The sequence below is a fragment of the Pelodiscus sinensis genome, chromosome 3, assembly GCF_052426305.1.
Source record: "Pelodiscus sinensis isolate ZL-2025 chromosome 3, ASM5242630v1, whole genome shotgun sequence".
In the NCBI taxonomy this organism is placed as follows: domain Eukaryota; kingdom Metazoa; phylum Chordata; order Testudines; family Trionychidae; genus Pelodiscus; species Pelodiscus sinensis.
The window spans coordinates 133,179,292-133,198,903 of record NC_143054.1 but is presented as its reverse complement, the minus strand read 5'-3'; the positions used below and the strand labels follow the sequence as shown (position 1 = coordinate 133,198,903).

At 40.6% G+C, this 19,612-nt stretch overlaps 1 protein-coding gene across 3 annotated transcripts in view; it reads left to right on the top strand.

Annotated features, from left to right (window-relative positions):
- Positions 1-19,612, top strand: part of PLD5 (phospholipase D family member 5) — a 241,316-nt gene that overhangs the window by 149,221 nt on the left and 72,483 nt on the right. For 2 of the 3 annotated variants that reach the window (XM_014579599.4, XM_014579602.4), the window contains exon 5: positions 7,144-7,191. The exons of the other annotated variant lie outside the window; for it this stretch is intronic. In XM_014579599.4, the coding sequence (XP_014435085.3) occupies positions 7,144-7,191 (48 nt within the window). The remainder of the gene's footprint in view (positions 1-7,143; positions 7,192-19,612) is intronic. 3 annotated transcript variants of the gene reach the window in all.

The following is a 19,612-nucleotide window of genomic DNA, read 5'->3' as shown; positions in this document are numbered from 1 at the left end:
AGTGGGGAAGGAAAGTTAATGTCTATGAGGTAATGATATAGACATTAACCTCCCCTCTTCATCCTTCCTCTGTTCTAAAATCTGATGTGTCTATTTTATATGTGTTCACTTTTTGTTTGTTTGTATCCCTTTGGTATATATGGTCATGGCAATTTTCTTCCACAATTTGATCTGAGGAAGTGGGTCTGGCCCACAAAAGCTCATCACCTAATAAACCATCTTGTTAGTCTTTAAAGTGCTGCATAGTCCTGTCTTTTGTTTCAGCTAGACCAGACTAACACGGCTATATCTCCATTACTATTGCCTGTAAGGTTATGCAAATATTATGTAAGGTTACTTCAAAACTTTACATAATACAAAGTCCTGGGTTGAAATCCAGGATCATTTACTTCATTGGAATCAGAATTTCACCCACTTGTTTCTCATATCCTTGTACATATACACCCAGCATATGCATTTCTTCTCTGCTATTCTGGGTCCCGTCTGTATCAGGGCCAGAGTTTAGTGCACCGTTTGTACAGATACTTCCTTATTGTTTCTTTTTTCCTTTCTGTCAGTAGCTTATTACAGCTCATTTTCAAGGTTTTGGTTTTAGCCTTTTTTTGGCTAGTATGTTATGGTTTCAGTCGACTTGACTGAAACATTTCTCTTCCTGTAAATTTTCCACTCCTTGTATGTGTAATTCCGTACCAGTCTTTGTGTCTCAGCAGTGCAGGTTTATTGTTTCCCAATTAGCAGTTTGTTTTGTCAATTACTTTGTATATGGAATCTGAATCCTTTTTAATTATGATTTTATTTTAGCTGATAGTGACTGTTAATACTCTTTTGAGGACAGTAGTGGATTTTCTTGCTTAATTAATCTTACTTGATTTTCCCCCTATTTTATTTGCCATTCCCCCCCTTTCTTACTATATCATTTTCGTTTATTATTATTTACATATTCATTTTATTGTACTTATTTATTTTGACTGATGCAGGGACAAAAAGGGATAGGCAGCACTGACAGGAATTACAAAACCAAAATAAGTAAATAGCAGCTGACTTCTTACAACAGCCAGTACAGATAGTATGTGAGGTATCATATGACACTATTGAGAATTGGGAATAAGATAAAGTCCCTGTTCGAAGAAACTTACAAGATAAGGTTAGGTCCCGTACCCCCTGCTCACCTGAATAACCCCAATGTGATATGGGGAACTAAACTCTTAAGGAAGAGTGCACTCTATGTTGAACTCACGCTAATGGAACACATAGGCTGTGTCCAGACTCAGGGTTTTTTTTGGGAAAAGTAGCCTTTTCCTGAAAAAACTTCCCCTGCGTCCAGACTCAAGCCGCGTTCTTTCGAAATAATTTCGAAAGAACGCGGCTTTTCTTTCGATGGCGGTAAACCTCGTTTCACGAGGAAGAACGCCTTCTTTCGAAAGTTCCTCTTTCGAAAGAAGGCGTTCTTCCATGTAAATAGGGCTTCCTCGAAAGAGAGCATCCAGACTCGCTGGGTGCTCTCTTTTGAAAAAGCGGATTGCTCTTTTGAAAGATCCGCCTGCAGTCTAGACGCGATCTTTCGAAAGAGGCTCTTTCGAAAGATGCTTTCGAAAGAGCCTCTTTCGAAAGAAGCCTGCAGTCTAGACATAGCCATAGGGAGCAGATTCATGCCTTTGTAGGAAATGGTGGGGAAGAAGGAGGAGAAATGGAAGAGGTCTAGATCAGTAGGAAGAGATGTTTGTGCTTCTTGTTTGTGCAGTTAGAGATCCAGGTATTTCAAGCTGCCATAAGGTTTGTGGCTTTCAAAAAAAAAAAAAAAAAAACCCAAACCAAACCAAAACTGTTACCTCAAGAATGACAATAAAGAATTCTTTAATGTCTTACAGATCAAAGGAAATGAGGTTAGTATCTGTTTCTACTTCTTAGCACACTTCTGGAGTGCTGCATTAGGTTACAGATATCATACCTGTAGGCATAGTTGAAGTTTGACCTCTGCATTTGTAGGAACCAGGGGCTTAATAAGTATAGCTCTTATTTTTAATTTACCTACTGTTAATAGTACTTAAATTATATTGAACTTGAAGTCACAAATAACATTTACATTTATTATTAATCACTCTTCATTTTTGTTTTAATTATTGGACATGTTTATCAGCTGTCACTAAGCAGAATCAAGCCCTTTCATGAGACTATGAATCATGTCTCACTACTCTGAAAGATATATAAACATTGTCTTAATATAGAAATATATAGGTCTCTACACATTCACTAGATATTCTGACAGATATTTCCAGATCTGTAGGAATAGTGTGAATAGTTTGGCCAGACATCGAATGACCATGTGTGTTGTAGGCTTGTGAAGGCTCCCAAATATTTAAGATATTATTGAAATATGTAAATGAATGGTTGTTGTCAAAAGATATGACATGTAATAATAAGGATGGAATTTTCAATAGTATTGAGCACTAGAACTGGGAAGGAAACAACTTCCTCATCCCAAATCAGGCCAAAAATCTAAAATTTCTGCAAAACAAAAACCAAACATACCCTGTAAACCAAATATCTGGAAAAAAATTTCACTTTGGGCCAATTGCAATGGTCCATTTTGATCACGTCAGAAATCTTTATTTAGATGTCAACCATTTTCTTCTCTTTTTTTTAATAATTTTTAACTATAAATTAACTTTCATTTAGAAACAAAAAATCATTTTGAACCAAAAACCCTTCATTTTGAAAATATCAAACAGGATATTTCAACAATTTTTAAAAATGCAATCACCTGAATGCAACTGACTCTCTCCTGCAAAAAGTTGTAGTTTTGGTGAATTGTTATTTTCCCACAAATATTTCTTTGGTAAAACCTTGATCAGCTTTACTCTCTTCAGCATTGGACTGGCTTTGCTCTTTTCAAGTCAATGGGCAAAAGTATTCAGCATTGGCTTACCTCTGGTGTCATTAATGTTTAGTAGTGAGCACTTTGCAAATCCTGCTGTAGATATCTAGTCACATTCAATGATCTTAATAAAGAAGCTACGGCAGGACTTCTCCAGGAAGTGCATGGTCTGACCACTGCCTTACATTGAGGTTGTGAACATCTGAGCTGAGGAATTAATTGACAATACTACAGGAGTGCAACTGTTTTTGCCTTTCTTTCTGCATGCTCCATTTCCTATCATTCCCCAGGCTGGAGTTGAGCACAAGAGAATGATGTGACTTGGTTCTATGCTTGAATTACAACTTCATTAGTATCTGAATAGTTTACAACTGTTATGCTGTAGTGTTGACTACATCAATAATACCCTGTCTACGGTTCTGTTTACACTGCGGAATTTGCCTTTTTAGACATCACTGTTTCAACACTAACAAGGGTCAATAGCAAAGAGGGAATTCCATGTTTGACACCTGGTGCCTAATGAAGTCAATGGCAAAGCTCCCTTTGACAACACTGATTTTAGTGGTGCAGGATTAGGGCCCCCTGATATTAGCAGTGGTGGTTTTTGTACCATCACAGTGTGAGGTAAAGCAAGAACGTTTAAAATAAAAGTCAAAAGCCTGAATATAATTTCTCTCTGAAACAGATGATTCAGGTAATGCCTACAAACTAAAAAGTACTGTAAAAGTAGAAGTGTGGTGATAGGTATGTTTAGTTCTTGTTTTTCTTAGGAATCTGCAATGAATGTGAAACTCAAACATGAATATGAAATGATCATGAATGCTAAGAATGAGAATCAAAATCCACAGTATGAATTTGTCTATGACCGTGTTATTAAGAATGAGGAAAAGCTAAACTTACTCATGTCTCTGGCATCTTGATATCTGTCATGGCCATTGAAGTAATCAGTGATATTTCTACTTGAAATATACTGTTGCTAGAATAACTTTACTATTGCTCACATGAAAAGGCTGTTTGCAGTGTTGTTCTAGCCATGTTGGTACTAGACTATTAGAGAGAAAAGGTGGGTGAGGTAATATCTTTGTTTGGGCCAACTTCTATTGGTGAATGAGAGCTTACACAACTTATACAGAACTCTTCTGCAGGTCTGAGAAAGGTACCTAGAAAAAATACCTTTCCCAGATCTGAAGAAGACAGACTCTGTGTAGCTCAAAAGTTTATTTTCTATGAACAGAAGTTGATTCAATAGAAGATATTACCTCATCTTCCTTGTCTCAGTGAAAAGATTGTCATATGTACACATCTACAGGCCCTTTCCCATGAGACAAAGAACAGTCTTATGCGCAATGCTCTCACCTGGGACACAGTAAAGCTAGGCTCAGTTGCTAGCTCTATCACAGAGTTGTGTAAACCTGAGTGAGTCACTCAGTCTCCCTCAGCCAGGGGCGGATACAAGGCAGGGCGAACGGGGTGGCCGCCCCGGGCCCCGCGCTTCAGAAAGCCCCGTGCATGCGCCGTGGCGCCGCTGCGCATGCGCATGGCGTCACTGTGCATGTGCTGTGGCAAAGAGGGGGCCCCGCGGAATTATGCTGCCCAGGGCCCCGCAAAACATTCCTAACTGTCAGGGTGGTCAAATATTGGAATAAATTGCCAAGGGAGGTGGTGGAATCTCCCTCTCTGGAGATATTTAAGAACAGGTGAGATAGACATCTGTCAGGGATGGTGTAGACGGAGCTTGGTCCTGCCTTGAAGATGGGGGGCTGGACTCGATGACCTCTTGTGGTCCCTTCCAGTCCTATTATTCTATGATTCTGTGAAAATGGTCATCTGCCCATGCCCTCAGTTTCACCTCTCTGTAGTGATGTATACTTTATCTGTCCTGTTTGTTGGTTTTTGGAGCAAGGACTTTGATGTGGTGTAGTTTTGTACAGTGCCCGCACAGAATGAGGCTCCAATTTCTGTGAGCTGCTAAGTGCTACTGAAATACAAATATAAAAAATCATGGGACAGAGAATGAAGTTTGAGGTGCTTCTCGCACATATACGATGAGAGACCAACAAAGGCAGGAATAAATAGAGCTAGGGATGTTCAAGTCTCACTCAGGTGATTTCATTTTTCTGAGCTATGATTATTGTTTTGCATAAAAATATCATGCTGTGTGGTGTGCTGTATGAGACAGGTAGTGCTTAACAGAAAATTCAGTGTTTAATCAGTACCTTTTATATGCAGCTTTTGCTGGAGTATCACTTTTCTGTTCAGTTTTTTTTTCTTGCCCAACTCCAGCTATGCTTTAGTAGGTTGTGTGCACGCTTCATTTATACATCTGTCTTTCTTTCTTTGCATGAAGTTCCTCCCAAACTTGGGAGCACAGGCAATTTTCTGCAAGAAGAAATCTGTATTTACTGCAAGAAGAAGGATAATGTTCACAGAGGTGGTAAATTGTTAATGATAAAAAATGTTATACTGTGTATATGTATGTTGAGATTCAACTGTACTCCGAATTAACAAGAGCAGAAAAGCTTTGGAGATGGGGGGAAGGGACTTGCATCCAGGGCCAGAGTTGTCTATTATTAATAGCTCCTTTCCCTAATCAGCTAGGCAGTAATTATAGAAAGGGAAGGTCCTCATCATGAGTCCACTGTAGTCATTGTACTTTGCTGATGGTCACATGCCTGAGGAAGTTTTGCGTACCTTTGCACATCCAGCCCCTCCCCCCTCAAGGGTTTTGCCTGGCTGTGCTCCAAGTGGTGCTTGGGAATGTGGGGGAAGTAACAGTGGAGTGTCCAGCTAGGAGAGAGAACCAGCGACTGCACACTGAGGGGACTCGGCTGTAGTGGGTGCATCCGATGCTCATTGATCTCTCCCCACGGCCCCCAGCTGGTGAAGTTACAACAGCAGCTCCAGGCCCAGCACAAGAAGGAAGCTCTGTAACAAGCATAAACCTACGGCTGCTTGCACTGGGATTGGGATAGTTTTGGCAGGAGCATGGGGAGGGAACATGCACCCTCTTCCATTATTCACCTTTACCTGTGGGCTTTCTATCGTGAACATAGAGTCATGGTATAGAAAAGGTTGAAAACATCTGTGCAGGGGGGATGAGGAGAAGGACTTCAGTTCCTTCTTTTAAACTCACTGTACATGGGGATATGATTTGATTTAAGGTTTTCCTAAGAGATGGCCCTTATGTGGTGCCAAACCTAAGGCTATAAACCCTTCCATTGGGGGGAATTAGAAATTACAAGATAATTCCAGTTTGTTCATTTGTTTTTGTTTTTTTAAAAGTAACCCTCCAACTCCTCTGCTTGTACCAAGAGCCTGGAAAACTCATGTAAGCCTACTTCCAAGCGTGAAAGGAACAATAAGTGGGACTCTGAGGGAGGAAATTATAGTGAAGGTTCTAAAGACATTTTCTCTCTCTGACACACACACACACACACACACACACACACACACTGTAAGTTAAATTTAGGCGTGTCCTCTGTCTGGTGGTGTGATAAAGAATAAAGAACAGGAGTTGATTACATTAACTTGTGGGGGAAGGGCAAATGGTGGGGAAGAGGAGAATTGTCACAGAAGACCAGCTTTCCTCTTAGTTATCGCAGCCTGGAGAAATGTTGAGAACAGAAAAGTCAGCATTTTTCTTCCCTAGCCATTGCTTCTGTGTGGCATTTGATATAAAAGAGGAATAAAAAGGATCAGTGGAATGCATGGCATAGCATTTTCATTTCCACACTATGTTGCTTTGGTTTGTAATAGCACAATCTGTACTTTCCAATGAAAGGGGGTGGCCAGTGAGAAGACAAGGTGTATCTCCATCTTGAAGGTGAGAGAAAAAAGACAAGGATCATGTTTGATTTATTTGGAACTGTATTTCCGTTTGATCATTGAGCTGGGGTTTTTTTCAGTTAATTTACCTTCCTTTTATCTCATTATCATGCATGGCTTTGCATGTGCTGCATGGGCATGATGCATCCCCCGTTCAATAAGGGAAGCTTTGAGCAGTGGGCAGAACCATTACAATGTCAACATTCAGAATTATGGATGCTCCGTGGGAATATGAGTGTTCTTGACAGCTGAGTCCACTTGTTGTGAGGCCAGTTTAATTCCAGTGCTTTACCTTGGTCCGTCCTCTCCACTCTAACCCAGGATCAGATGGCAGGGTCTTTAAGGGTGGTTGAGGGTGCAATGTTCTGAAGACACACTCCTCTCCCCTTTTGAAATTCAGCAGCAGCCACAAAAACAGGCTCATTTTCTCATTCACTTTACAGGGAAGAGTGAAACAGGATCCTGTGCTGTGGTGGCCAACAGAATTGGGGGTAAGTCATCCTGCAAAGAGGAAAAAATGTGGGCATGAAATAAAGAGCTATTTCACAGGGCTGCAGAAAACTGTAAAAAGAAATAAAAGAAGAAAAATAAAACCCTCCAGTTTCTCCATGAAGCTTCCATATTTTGAATGTTGACATTTTGGGGTTTACCAAAAAGTGGCTAAGGGAAAACAAGCTGCTAAGCTTTTGACAGTCAGTTTGAATGCACCATTTTGATTTACTGTAACACAGGATTGAGCCTGTTTGAGTATATTTCATATTCCACAGTAAAATAGATGTGCACTGTCCATTTATTTTTATTAGTTTCTGGTGGGGGTTATTGTTTTTGTACATATTTTCTTTACTGGTGTCTCAAGGTAGGATTTTCAGTCTGTGGCAAGCTATTTGAAACTGAAAGACTCCTTCACATTTTCCATTCACCAAAACATCAGCATGATGGTGGTGAGGGAATACTGTGCTGTTGGAGGGGCAGGGTAAAATTTTCAAAAAATATTTTAGGGCCTACGTAATGCTGTCTTTCAATGGTGCGGTCCCTGCAATGTTTTGGTGACAAAGCTGTGTCAGTTAGGACTTGGAGTGTGAAAAAATTATATCCCCAACTGAGGTAGTTATGCCAACAAAAGCTTTAGTGCAGACTCAGACTGGCCAAAAAGTTCTTTTGCCATTGCATATTAGTCTCGCCCCATTCTCAAAAATAGCTGAACCCTTTTGGCTGAAATTTTCCAACAGAATTCATCCTGAGGCAGAAAACGTGTCATAAAGGAATCTCAGCCCAAACAAAATTTGGAAAAGTTAAGAAAGCAACCAAAAACAAAATTTCAGATTAGGATGTGTTGGGCAGCCTTAATTAAAAAAAAAGTGGTGTTTCCAGGCTCACCGATAAGTATTTTCAGTCTGATTTCCCTTTGTTTTTTTCTACCTGTATTTTCCCGTACTCTTGCCCATAACTTTCTGTGCCTTTTGTCATCTCTCACCTGTGTGTACTATTTAAGCATCCACCTCATCCTGCTATGTAGCTTAGTAGTCCCCCAAACCCTAGGGGTATGTCTACACTACCACCGTAGTTCGAACTAGGGTGGTTAATGTAGTCATACGAACTTGCAAATGAAGCCCGGGATTTGAATTTCCCGGACTTCATTTGCATGTTGCTGGGTGCCACCATTTTTAAATGTCCGCTAGTGCGGACTCCGTGCCCGCGGCTACACGCGGCACAAACTAGATAGTTCGGAATAGGAAGCCTAATCCGAACTATCTGTACGCCTCGTGGACGTTCGAACTAGGGTGGTAGTGTAGACATACCCTATGTAATCTTCCCTTTTCTCCTGTCTATGCTGATACTGCAGGCCCTCTCTGTCTCCTCTTCCTCTCCCAACAGGCAAGTCTCCTTTCCTGTGCAAATAGCCTGGTGAATGCTGCTAACATCAAGTGACAGTGCTTTTTCATGCAGCTGCTAAGGCATGTAGATAGAGAGCTAGTGTTTCTAGAGGATAAAGGTCCATCCACAGGAAATGGGCACTGAGATATGGTGCCTCATGAGAACCTAGGGCCCCAGAAGTTCCATGCCTTTTGTGTCCAAACATAAGGGACCCTGGTATTACCCATGGGGAAGCTACTAATTCTCTGAACTGGGAAGCATCTGACTCCTCCCTTGGGAGAGGTAGCTACTAGGGTTCCATATCACATCCTGTTGGAGAAATAGGAATGGTGCTGAAGGCCAAATGCTGCCATTTCCCTGCCTGACCATGGTCTTTTTGGGGAGGAACCTGACTGGGTCCTTCTTCACCAGCCCCCTAATGCAGCTGCTGGTGCTCTGAGCTAAGATGTCTGTACTTTGTGGCAGAGTGAGGTGATCACTGGGCTCTGTTCCATTTGGGGCACTAGGATCGTGTAGAGTTCTTTGAAGTGACAGATTTTCTGACAAACAGTACAGATTCTGTCTCAAGGGTCTGACTGCCTGTATCTTTGACCTTGTATAGCTTTTTTTTTAAATAGAGTTCTTACCATACAGTGCTTTCATTCTGTTTGTTACTACGTGGCTCAAACCGTAGGATTTAACCTGTGGTTTTGGGGTGGTTTTGTTTCTACTGACTGTTCTCTGCATGTTGCCCTTGCCTGCTTAAAAACAGAGAGATCTTAAATCACTCGTTTTCTTTCCTCTTGCTGTTGATGTTGTGTTAAATTGTTGGGATGGAAGTCAAGCTACGTTAAGAAAGCATGTAATTGACAATATATTGCCTTATGTTGATTTGTGTCTCCTGTGTATTTTTTCAAGGATATAAACAGCAGAGTTTAAAAAAATTGTGTGCTTTATCTCTTCCCTGTATTGTATGTGTTTTCCTGCTTGTAACATACGAGTCTATGTGCTTCTTTATAGTTCCCATTTTAATCTGTGTTGTAGCCATGGAGTCAAAACAAAATGTTGAAGCCCCATAAAATAGGTGACAGACTGATCTGTGCAGTGATAGATCAAGCATGAGACTCTTTCTGCTACTGCCAAGTTCAGATGTCTGTCTTCCATCAGTTACTTTAAAATAGAAATTACTATAAAAACGTCATGTTCTTTTAAGATCCAGAGGCTCATGGTAAGAAATAAAAGCTGATCTTCAGTTAGTGTTCAGGCTGAGAGAACAAGAGACACTTCCAATTTACAATAGCGGCCAGTGATTTTGTATGCCCAGAGTTAGACATCTAAGCCCTAATTTTCAGAGATGGCAAGAACCCATATTATCCATTAACGTCTACTGGAGTGCTGAGAACTTGTGAAAATCAGAACCAAATTGGACATCTAAAATCAGTGATTGTTTTTTGGCACAAATTTTCCTCCAGCTTTAACCCTTCCATAATCCCCTTGACACAGGCTTACAGAACGTAATATGCTTCTCAGGGAATCAGTAGCCTACTGATCATCAGCTTTTCTGTGCCTGATGCTCAGAGTGTTATTTTAGTTTACAGAGTGTGAAAAGCTAAAATATAATATACAAATAGAAAAATAGCTATGCAATATGTGAAATAAAGGATTGTTGTAGATATTTCCTAGAGGTGCTTTGGAATTTCCATTGAAATTATTTTTGATGGAACATGTTTCACTGGAAAACTTTGATTTTTGCCAAAAATTTGCAATTTTTTGATAGACCAGTGAAATTTTTATTTTTTTTAATTTCAGGTTCCTTGGGTAAAAGTATTTTTAGTTGTCAATTCAAATGGAAACTTTTAATTCAGATTATCTTGATGATCATCTGTATATGCCTGAGCTCCTGCAGTACATCATGAGATATACAATCCGGACAGGAACTCCACCCCATAGAGAAGATCAAATTAATGACATACAAGCTTCCATGAAGCATCACTGCAACTAAGGGGACACAGGTTAATGTTGAACTGAAAGGAAGCATTTTAATCCAAGAATATCAAAACATGCCATATCACTCCAGGGATGTCTCAGTAAAAAATTACAATATTTCCAAAACAAAAATTTCAGAACCCCCTTTTTGGTGGGGTGACAGAGTGGAGCAAAGAGGACATTTCTCTTTTCTGACAATAAGACACAATCTTACTGTAGCCATGTTTTTACTGACAGTGTAACAAATCTTTCCTTAGGAAGTAATATGCCTATCTTGTAAATGATCTAAAGATAAAAATTATTTTTCCAACCTGTACAACCTTTTTGTAGCATTTGCTGTTAGGCCTTCCCTCAAATAATAACCAAGAAAAAATGCAAAAATTAAACAAAAGTCTTTCCACTGATTTCTGTTGTTCAGTAATTATTTACAGTCTCATTGGAGTCAACAATGCATAGCTTTATACTCAGCAAACTTTCTTTAGATGATGACTGGTGGTAAGAGGCTACTAAGTTGTATGATAGAAATAAAAATAGATTTTCAAATAGTGCACTCCATTGCATAAAATTGCATTTGAAAACAGTTTGTTCCCATCAGGTTTCATTATTATAAAATAGTTGTAGAACGTTAAGCACAATTTCAAATTTCTGATGACTTGCCACTGATGTCATACCTATATCCATATCTGCTGAAAAATTGTTTTAAGTTTGAAAATAATGTCAGTTACTTAAGGAGGAAAATGCCTCATAACTTTGTAATTTTAAGAAGAAACTGAAACAATCATTAACAAGTCATAAAATTTAATATTAGCCTTATCCTTAACCTTAAAAATAAAGTATGGAAAAGCATAGGCATTGTCACTTCAAACATTCCTTCTCACCTTCTGGAATAAGTTAAGATCAAGTACACAAAACAGTTTGGTATAACCTGCCAGCTATATAATATACCGTATATACTCGAGTATAAGCCGAGTTTTTCAGCACATTTTTTGTGCTGAAAAATGCCCCCCTCGGCTTATACTCGAGTCAGCGTCTCGAGAACTGAGGAAAGTGAGTACACTGGTCAGGTTCTAAGGCATCCAGGTTGTCGTTATGTTATGGACTGCGCGGCGGGGCCTTTCCAGAAACGGCTTCGTGCCTCCTGCTCGCGGGCGGGCTCAGCGCGTCTCTGCCGCCGGCTGGGTCTAGCCGCGTGAGCCCGGAGCTCCGGCCCCGGTAACCGAGGCGCTCGGGGCGGGGGGCGCTGCCGGGAGCGGGCTGGGCTCCGTGTGTCGGGGGCCGTCGCTGCGCGGGGCGCTCAGAGCCTCTGCAGGCCGTTTGGGTTGCAGGTGCGCCCGCAGGTGCTGCTCGGAGCCAGCAGCCTCGCCCCGGGGCCGCCGGCAGGGAGGCTCGGGGAGCAGCCGAGAGGGGCTCTGGCCTGGGAAAGGTCCGGGCGGGGACGGCGGGGGCTGAGCTGGTTGGGCCAAGTGTCCGAGCATCTGTTCCCGTGTGTGACTCGTGCTGGCGCTGGGCGCTTTCTTGCAGGCGGCCCTTCAGGGGCTCATTGGATTGGCGGGAGGACTTTGAGCGGGAGTTACGGTATATTTGATACCATATTGTTTTTGTTGACCCCCTTTTCCACTTACAGAGCTAGGTTATTGTTTTTCTTTGAAATAAATATTCATGTAATTTTATTGGTATCTATCTTCATTTTTTACATTTACCAGTAGCTGCCTCATTTCCTACCCTAGGCTTATATTCGAGTCAATATTTTTCCCAGTTCTTTGTGGTAAAATTAGGTGCCTCGGCTTATATTCGGGTCAGCTTATACTCAAGTATATACGGTAGCTACATATACCAGTCAGTAAGTTAGCATTTTTATCCCTATTTTACAGGTAGGAAAAATGAGACACAGGAAGACTCAGTTGCTTGTGCGCCAGTCAGTCTGATTTAGTAGATTAGGCACTGGAGCAAGGTGAAGTAATTTTCAATCCCTTGATTTAAAAAAAAAAATAAAATGTTTGATTTAAATCAGGATGAGACTGTAAAACTAATGTGAAAATTTGGGCTATTGGAATTTTAAATGAAAACATATAACGAACTAAATTATAAGTTCCATTGTTTTATTAAAAAATGCTACTCCTGGATAGGATATATTTTCTGAATTTTACAAAACTGCTGTACACAAAACAAAGTATTGAAAATTAAAATCCAATAACAAACATTTGATCAAGCATAAACTTAATTCACATGAATAAATCCCATTGATTTCAGTGGACCTACTTATGCTTATGTGTTTGAATCACGGGGCCAACATGTTTTATTAAAATTTAGAGGCATAAAATCATTTTGTCATTTCAAAGCAACAGTACTACATTAGCAAAAAAAGTCTAAATTTTCAGTACATTAACTAAATCATTGTGAACTCTTATACAAACAGGCCAATATTTGCAAAAATAGTAACCTAAAATTAGGCTCCTAAACTCCATGATTAAGTGCCTAAAGACAGGATTTTTAAAAGTACTGTATATGAGTAATTTGAGAATAGAAATGCTACTGAATTTAAGCAGCAAATCCCAACGGCAAAATATAACATAGAAGCATTTCAGCATTCTTGACTTGTGCAATATGTCAAAAGCTGGTTTTGGCTGCAGATTGAGTTTGGACTATTTATTGAGCAATTTTTTATTTGAATTTGCGATGTTCTCACAGCAATCAGTAAATGGGCATGTTTCTTGCAGAATAGATGAATGTTTATATGTGAAACTTCTTGGTAGGGAAAAAAACTGAAATGTTGCTAACAATTAGGAAATTATTTTTTAAGTATAAAACATCTGCTTTATTAATTTAAGACAATAAAATGTGAAGTAAAGAATTAGCAGAGTAAAAAATCATGATATACATGAAAATGGTTTTTAAATCAATACGTTTATCCACCCTGCATTTGACTGAGATACAGGAGACCTGGTGTCTAGTACTGCATGTAAATATGTTGTATAACATAAATGAGACTGATTTCAATGTTGTGGACATTCTTTTGGAATCTTAAGAGTTTTGTAGGTTAACAGCCAAATTGTCTTAACCTGGATGAAGAAGCCAAAACTATTAATTGTTTCTGAAATGGAAAAGAGACACCATTACCTCCTCTACGTGTTTATTTGGCAGGTAGTCTTGAGATGACATTATAATTACAGAATTTAGTAAGGGAGCAGAGGAAGTTGTCATGTATGACCTCTAAAGTTCAGTACCTGTGTCAATAGTCAGGCATATAAACACTGATGTCTGCATCTAACTTCAGGCATCTATGTTCAAAAAGTTGGGCCCATAGTGATTTCAGAGTTAGTGAAGTCTCAATCGGCAAGTCACTTTTCAAGACAAATGCACAAATACATGGTATGTGTATTTTAAGGTCTTGATTGTGTGACTGTTACGTCTGTTGGTATTTACTTAACTGACAAGAGTAGTCTCTTTGACTTCAGTTGGCTTCCCCTTTGTATAAATATATATCTGTGTTACACAATCTATCCATAAAAGTGAACCTGTGTCTTAAACATCAAATCCAAATTCAAGTTTCTCCAAAGTATGTGTGGGGTTAATGGTGTTTCAGTTTAAGTTTTTTCTAATGTATAAAGCAGGTGGAAAAATGGATCCACATTTTTGCAAAAATTTCATCCCTTTGTTGCTCTGAAATATGAAAATCTTTTTACAAAATTTGCTACTGTAGATCATAGATTCCCAGACAAAAAGGACCATTGCCACATTTTGGCTCTTTCTTTAGACCTTTTCTCTATGAGCCTGTAAAAACTAGCAATAGCCAGCATTTCTAAGTTACAATTGAAAAGCCCATTTAACGTATCCATTACATGTCTGTACCCATGCAGGATTATTTCATACAGTCTGTCCTCTGGTGTTTTGTAGTTTAAATATCTAAAGCAAACAGGGCATATCCCCTGGTTTGGTGTAACTGATTTGGAGGTACTTGTTTCTATAGATTAATCAGGAATGTGGATGGCAAATTTAACATTCAAGGTGATAGAGATTCAAACCAACCTGTTCATTTACCTCAAGAAGTGACTAAATAGGTGAAAATGCATCATCCACTAAACAAATGTTTGCTTCTGCAATTACCTGCTAGAAAGGAGTGACTGGTTGGGGAAACTAATCCAGTGAAAGAAGCAAGTTCAGTGCCTGCAGAGCAGAGGAGGGGCAGGCCAGCCAACTCATAACACATAAAATCATACTGCTCTTACACTTTTAAACACTAGGCCTTGCCTGGTTTCTTCGTATCTGCTTTCAAACTATAACTTAACTTTCTGGTAAGTGAAACTGGGAAATGTGGCCTGACAATGGAGACTGGAACTGTGCTGCATAAGTTACTTTTAAGACCCTGTTTCTTCATATGCACCAGAATCTTCACCTCATCCAGCCTCAAATAACTGAAGACTCCATTGTGACTTCACTCTTTTTGGCCTTAGAGTCCCCACTCAGGCAAACTAGGGGACTCTCCTAGGAGATTCTAACACACCATGGCCATGAATTCCTTCAATATATCAAATTCCTCAAAAATCACACACAAAGGTACAAACATATCTTTGACTGCAGAAGTTTTAAAATAAAATAGCAATACAGATTTTCTAAGCATGTCTGTGTGGATCAGTAACTTGCTGATCTTGCTGAAGTCGGAGTTAAGGTTGTGCAACTGAGCAATTTTGAAGAACTGGATGTGGGTATTGTGGATGGGCACACTGGAAGCAAAATAAAATTGGTTCCAGAACCACAAAGTTTGTGTAGAGGTTGGACATCTCTTATCCTGCACCCTCGACATCTGACTGGTCCTGAACCAGGGAATTTGCCAGACTAGAGAAGATTCCCTGCCGCAGTCCCCAGCACCGACTCTGCCAGCTCCAGGTGGTGGTGGGGAAGCTGGAAGACCACCTCCAACCTCTGTCAGGCTACCTGCTGGGTTGTTGACCCCACTGCCGCTGCTTCCCTGGATGGACTGCCTGCCATGCTTCAGCTGCACGTACTTCCATAGGCTGTCACAGGCTCCGACCCCACACTGCCACGGGCTACCAGAAGCTGGCTCTGGCCCTGGTTGGGCTGCCAAGGGCTTGGGCTTTGACCCAATCCTGTTGCAGCCCACAGGCTCTGACCCCACTTCCGCAGGCTGTCCCAGGGTCTGGCCCAATGCTATTGTAGGCTATTGGGGCTAACACTGGCTCCAGTCCCATGGCCATGGGCTGCTGAGAGCTCAAGCTTCTGCCCCATGGCAGCCCGTAGTCTTTGTCCCCACTTTTGTGGGCTACCCGAGGCTCTGACCTCAGCCTGCGCTGCTGGGCATTGCTCCAACCCCGGTCCCAGTGCCACAGGGTGTTGGGCAGCTATTAGGGACTGCTGTCAGCTCCAGTCCCATTGCTGTGGCCTTCTGGGGGCTGCTGCTCTTCCCAGCCTCTACCTTATCTCGCTGCTTCAGCTCGGCCTCTCCTGGATTGTCTTCCCGCCACCAGGCTACCAGGATTCTCTGAGCCAGGAATATCCATGGTCCTTCCAGACCATGGATATTGCCGGACTAGAGAATTCCAGTTTTGGAGCTGGCATAGCGTATTTTGATGCAATGATTTTTAAATGGTAAGACATGTCAGGTGAAGCTGGTCTGGAGGTTAACGTTTTAACCAGCGTCTTCCTACATTGCCAGTATTGGTGATGAAAAGAAATCGATTTATTCAACTTCAACTCTGAACACATTTTTGCATGGCAACTGTGTAAGAAACTGCTAATGCAAATGTACTTCGAGTTTTGTTTGTCTGTTGTCATTCTTTTGCTACAAACAAATTGATTAAGGCTATATGGTTCCAGACTAGCAAGTTTTAGACCAGATAGTTTTTAAAAGGGAAGGGGGTTAAAAAGGAAAATGGCAACTAATTCTTAAGTGGTGTAGTCAGATGATTCCCTGTAAGTCCTTTACTGTTTTGTGTTTGAACTAAGTCTGAATTTCTAATCTGCTTGGCACCAGACAAGACATTGAAGAATTTGCATTCCAAATCTAATACTCCTGCAAGAGGCCATAAAATAGTAAATAGTGTAGTTTAAAGTTTGTCATTTTATCACTCAGAACTGTAGTTAAAAGAACTTTGTGTTTTCCAGTTATGCATTCCTCTGCTTTTGCACTTCTGCTTTGGCTGGTGGCAGGTCATACTAATGGAAGTTCTGGAATAGGACCAGATTTTTAACAAACAGATAAGAAGGAAACTTGAAAATTACTAAGAATATAAACCCATGCCTGAGTCACTGAATTGTGTCCAATATGAGATGGCTACTCTGCCTAAAGTGAATCAGTGCATGGGAGACTCATTTTCTTTTCTCTCTCAGGTAACATTGTTCTGGTAGAATTCTTGATCAGTTTATATTAAAAGTTGTCATGCATTTGGTCATTCTGGAAGATCCTTTGTTCTTCTGCCCAAGTTAGCATACATTGGCATAGATGTGCACCAGTGTCTGTTATTGGTAGGGATGGACAAACTGGCTGCTACTAAGATTCAGGGGACTAAAAGTCACATTACTTGAAAATTGTGAACATCTAGATGGGGAGGGGGGGAGAAGCAACTCTAGAAATAACAAGGGGATATACAAATACACACAGTAATGTTCAGCAGAATGAGGGAACAAGAGCAAAACCAGAGGCAGCACAGAGGAGATCTATGCTTTAAAAATTATGACCATGTCAGAGATGACAGAAGGGTGGTTGGGGGATGCATAGCAGGAGTAGTTAAGAAGAAACTGAAAATGGAACTAAAGTGTTTCACACTTTGTTACTGGTGGACAAGTTTATTACACGTACCAGGAGCTCCTTGTAGTCCTCTATTATCACTCACAAGTGCCCTGTGTGTCAGCCTCTCTGTCTTGCATCACTGTTCCTCCCATTCTGCCTCCATTCCAGGGGCAGCAGGCATCCCCTCATTTCCCCTACCACTCCATGGCAGGATTGCCCAATATCTGCCTTGCTAGGGACTCTATATGACTCCCCATTCTCTTGCGGGTCAGGGGCTTTGTGTGTACCCCCTCACTTGGTTCTTCCATCCAAACACAGAAAGCCCATCAAGTTGAATAAGGCCTTGCAAGGTTGGCCAATAATTTACTGAAAACCCAAAAGGAGAAGTTGGCATTTTTGTGGGGTGGGGAGAAGTTAGCTACTGGACAATGCCACCAACCAATCTGGAGTGGGGATGAGACAGCATGCCCTCATAATGCTTAGTGTGCTCTCAGAGGGAACCCTGGCAGTGGGGGTGCACTGGGGATGGAATGTTGAAATTCTTTAATCTAAACCTACAATGACGCAGAATGTCTCATTGTGACACTGACAGAGTGGTCAGTGTGACCCATAATAACTTAACTGGAGGCATTGAAATCAATGAAGACAATCTACTTGTATGACAATTTCAAAGAAGTATACTAGACTTGAATACTGAATGTGTTTGCTTGTATTAAAGAATCAACAGTAGAGGATAGTTGTATTTGTCTGTGTTTACCTATATCAGCAGTTCTCAAACTTTTTGGATTCTGGAGCCCTTTACATGCGTAAAAATTTATACGGAGCCCCAGCAGTCCACTGATTGTATGTGTTGTACCTATTGATGTTTCCAGTTTGTAAACCTCATGGAGCTCCTGGAGATGTCTTGCAGAGCCCTGGGGCTCCACGGAGCACAGTTTGAGAAACACTGACCTATATCATATTAGAAGTTTAATAATGTGATATAATTAACATGTAGACGCAAAAATCCTGTTCCTTTCTTTTAATGACTCATTACTGCAGTCTATTAACTCAAAGATGTAAAATATCACAGGGACTAACAATATTATTTACATTGTCTTCAGCTGAGCCTTTATTGAACTGCCTTGATTATTTGACTGGTTAATTGCCTCATGTTACTGTGGGAAATAGAAGTTTAGCTTCAAAGCAATAATATACTTTACCTATTCTTCAAATCATGGAAGTCAAGAGAGATTCCAGAAGACTGGAGAAGGGCAATTAAAGTGCCCATCTATAAAAAGGGAAATAAGAACAACCCAGGCAACTACAGACCACTCAGTTTACCTTCTGTGCCAGGAAAGAGAATGGAGAAGAAGGTAATTAAGGAATTCATCTGCAAACATCTGGAAGAAAACAAGGCAATAGGTAATAGCCAGAATGGATTTGTAAAGAACAAATCATGTCAAACCAATCTGATAGATTTCTTTGATAGGATAACAAGTTTTGTGGACAAGGGAGAAGTCGTGGATGTAGTATACCTAGATTTTAGTAAGACATTTGATACAGTCTCGCATGAACTTATCAATAAACTAGGCAAATACAACTTAGATGGGCTACTATAAGGTGGGTGCATAACTGTCTGGAAAGCCATTCTCAGAGAGTAGTTATTAACTGTTCACAGTCATGCTGGAAAGGCATAAGTAGTGGGGTTCTTCAGGGGTCTGTTTTTGGACTGGTTCTGTTCAATATCTTCATTAATGATTTAAATATTGGCATAGAGTACGCTTATTAGATTTGGAGACGATACCAAGCGGGGTGGGGTTGCAACTGCTTTCGAGGATAGGGTCATAATTCAAAATGATCTGGACAAACTAGAAAAATGTTCTGAGGTAAATAGGACAAAGCTTAACAAGGACAAATGCAAAGTACTCCCCTTACGAAGGAACAATCTGTTTCACACACACAAAATAGGAAGTGACTGTCTAGGAAAGAGTACTGCAGAAAGGGATCTAGGGGTCATAGTGAACTAAATATGAGTCAAAGTGTGACTCTGTTGCAAAAAAAGCGAACATGATTCTGGGATGCATTAAAAGAGTGTTGTGAGCAAGACACAAGAAGTCATGCTTCTGCTCTACTCTACACTTATTGGCCTCAGTTGGAGCATTGTGTCCAGTTCTGAACACCACATTTCAACAAAGATGTGGAGAAATTGGAGATGGTCCAGGGAAGAGCAACAAAAATGATTAAAGGTCTAGAATATATGAGCTATGAGGCAAGGCTGAAGGAGTTGGGCTTGTTTAGTTTTGAAAAGAGAAAACTAAGAAGGGACATGATAGCGGTTTTCAGGT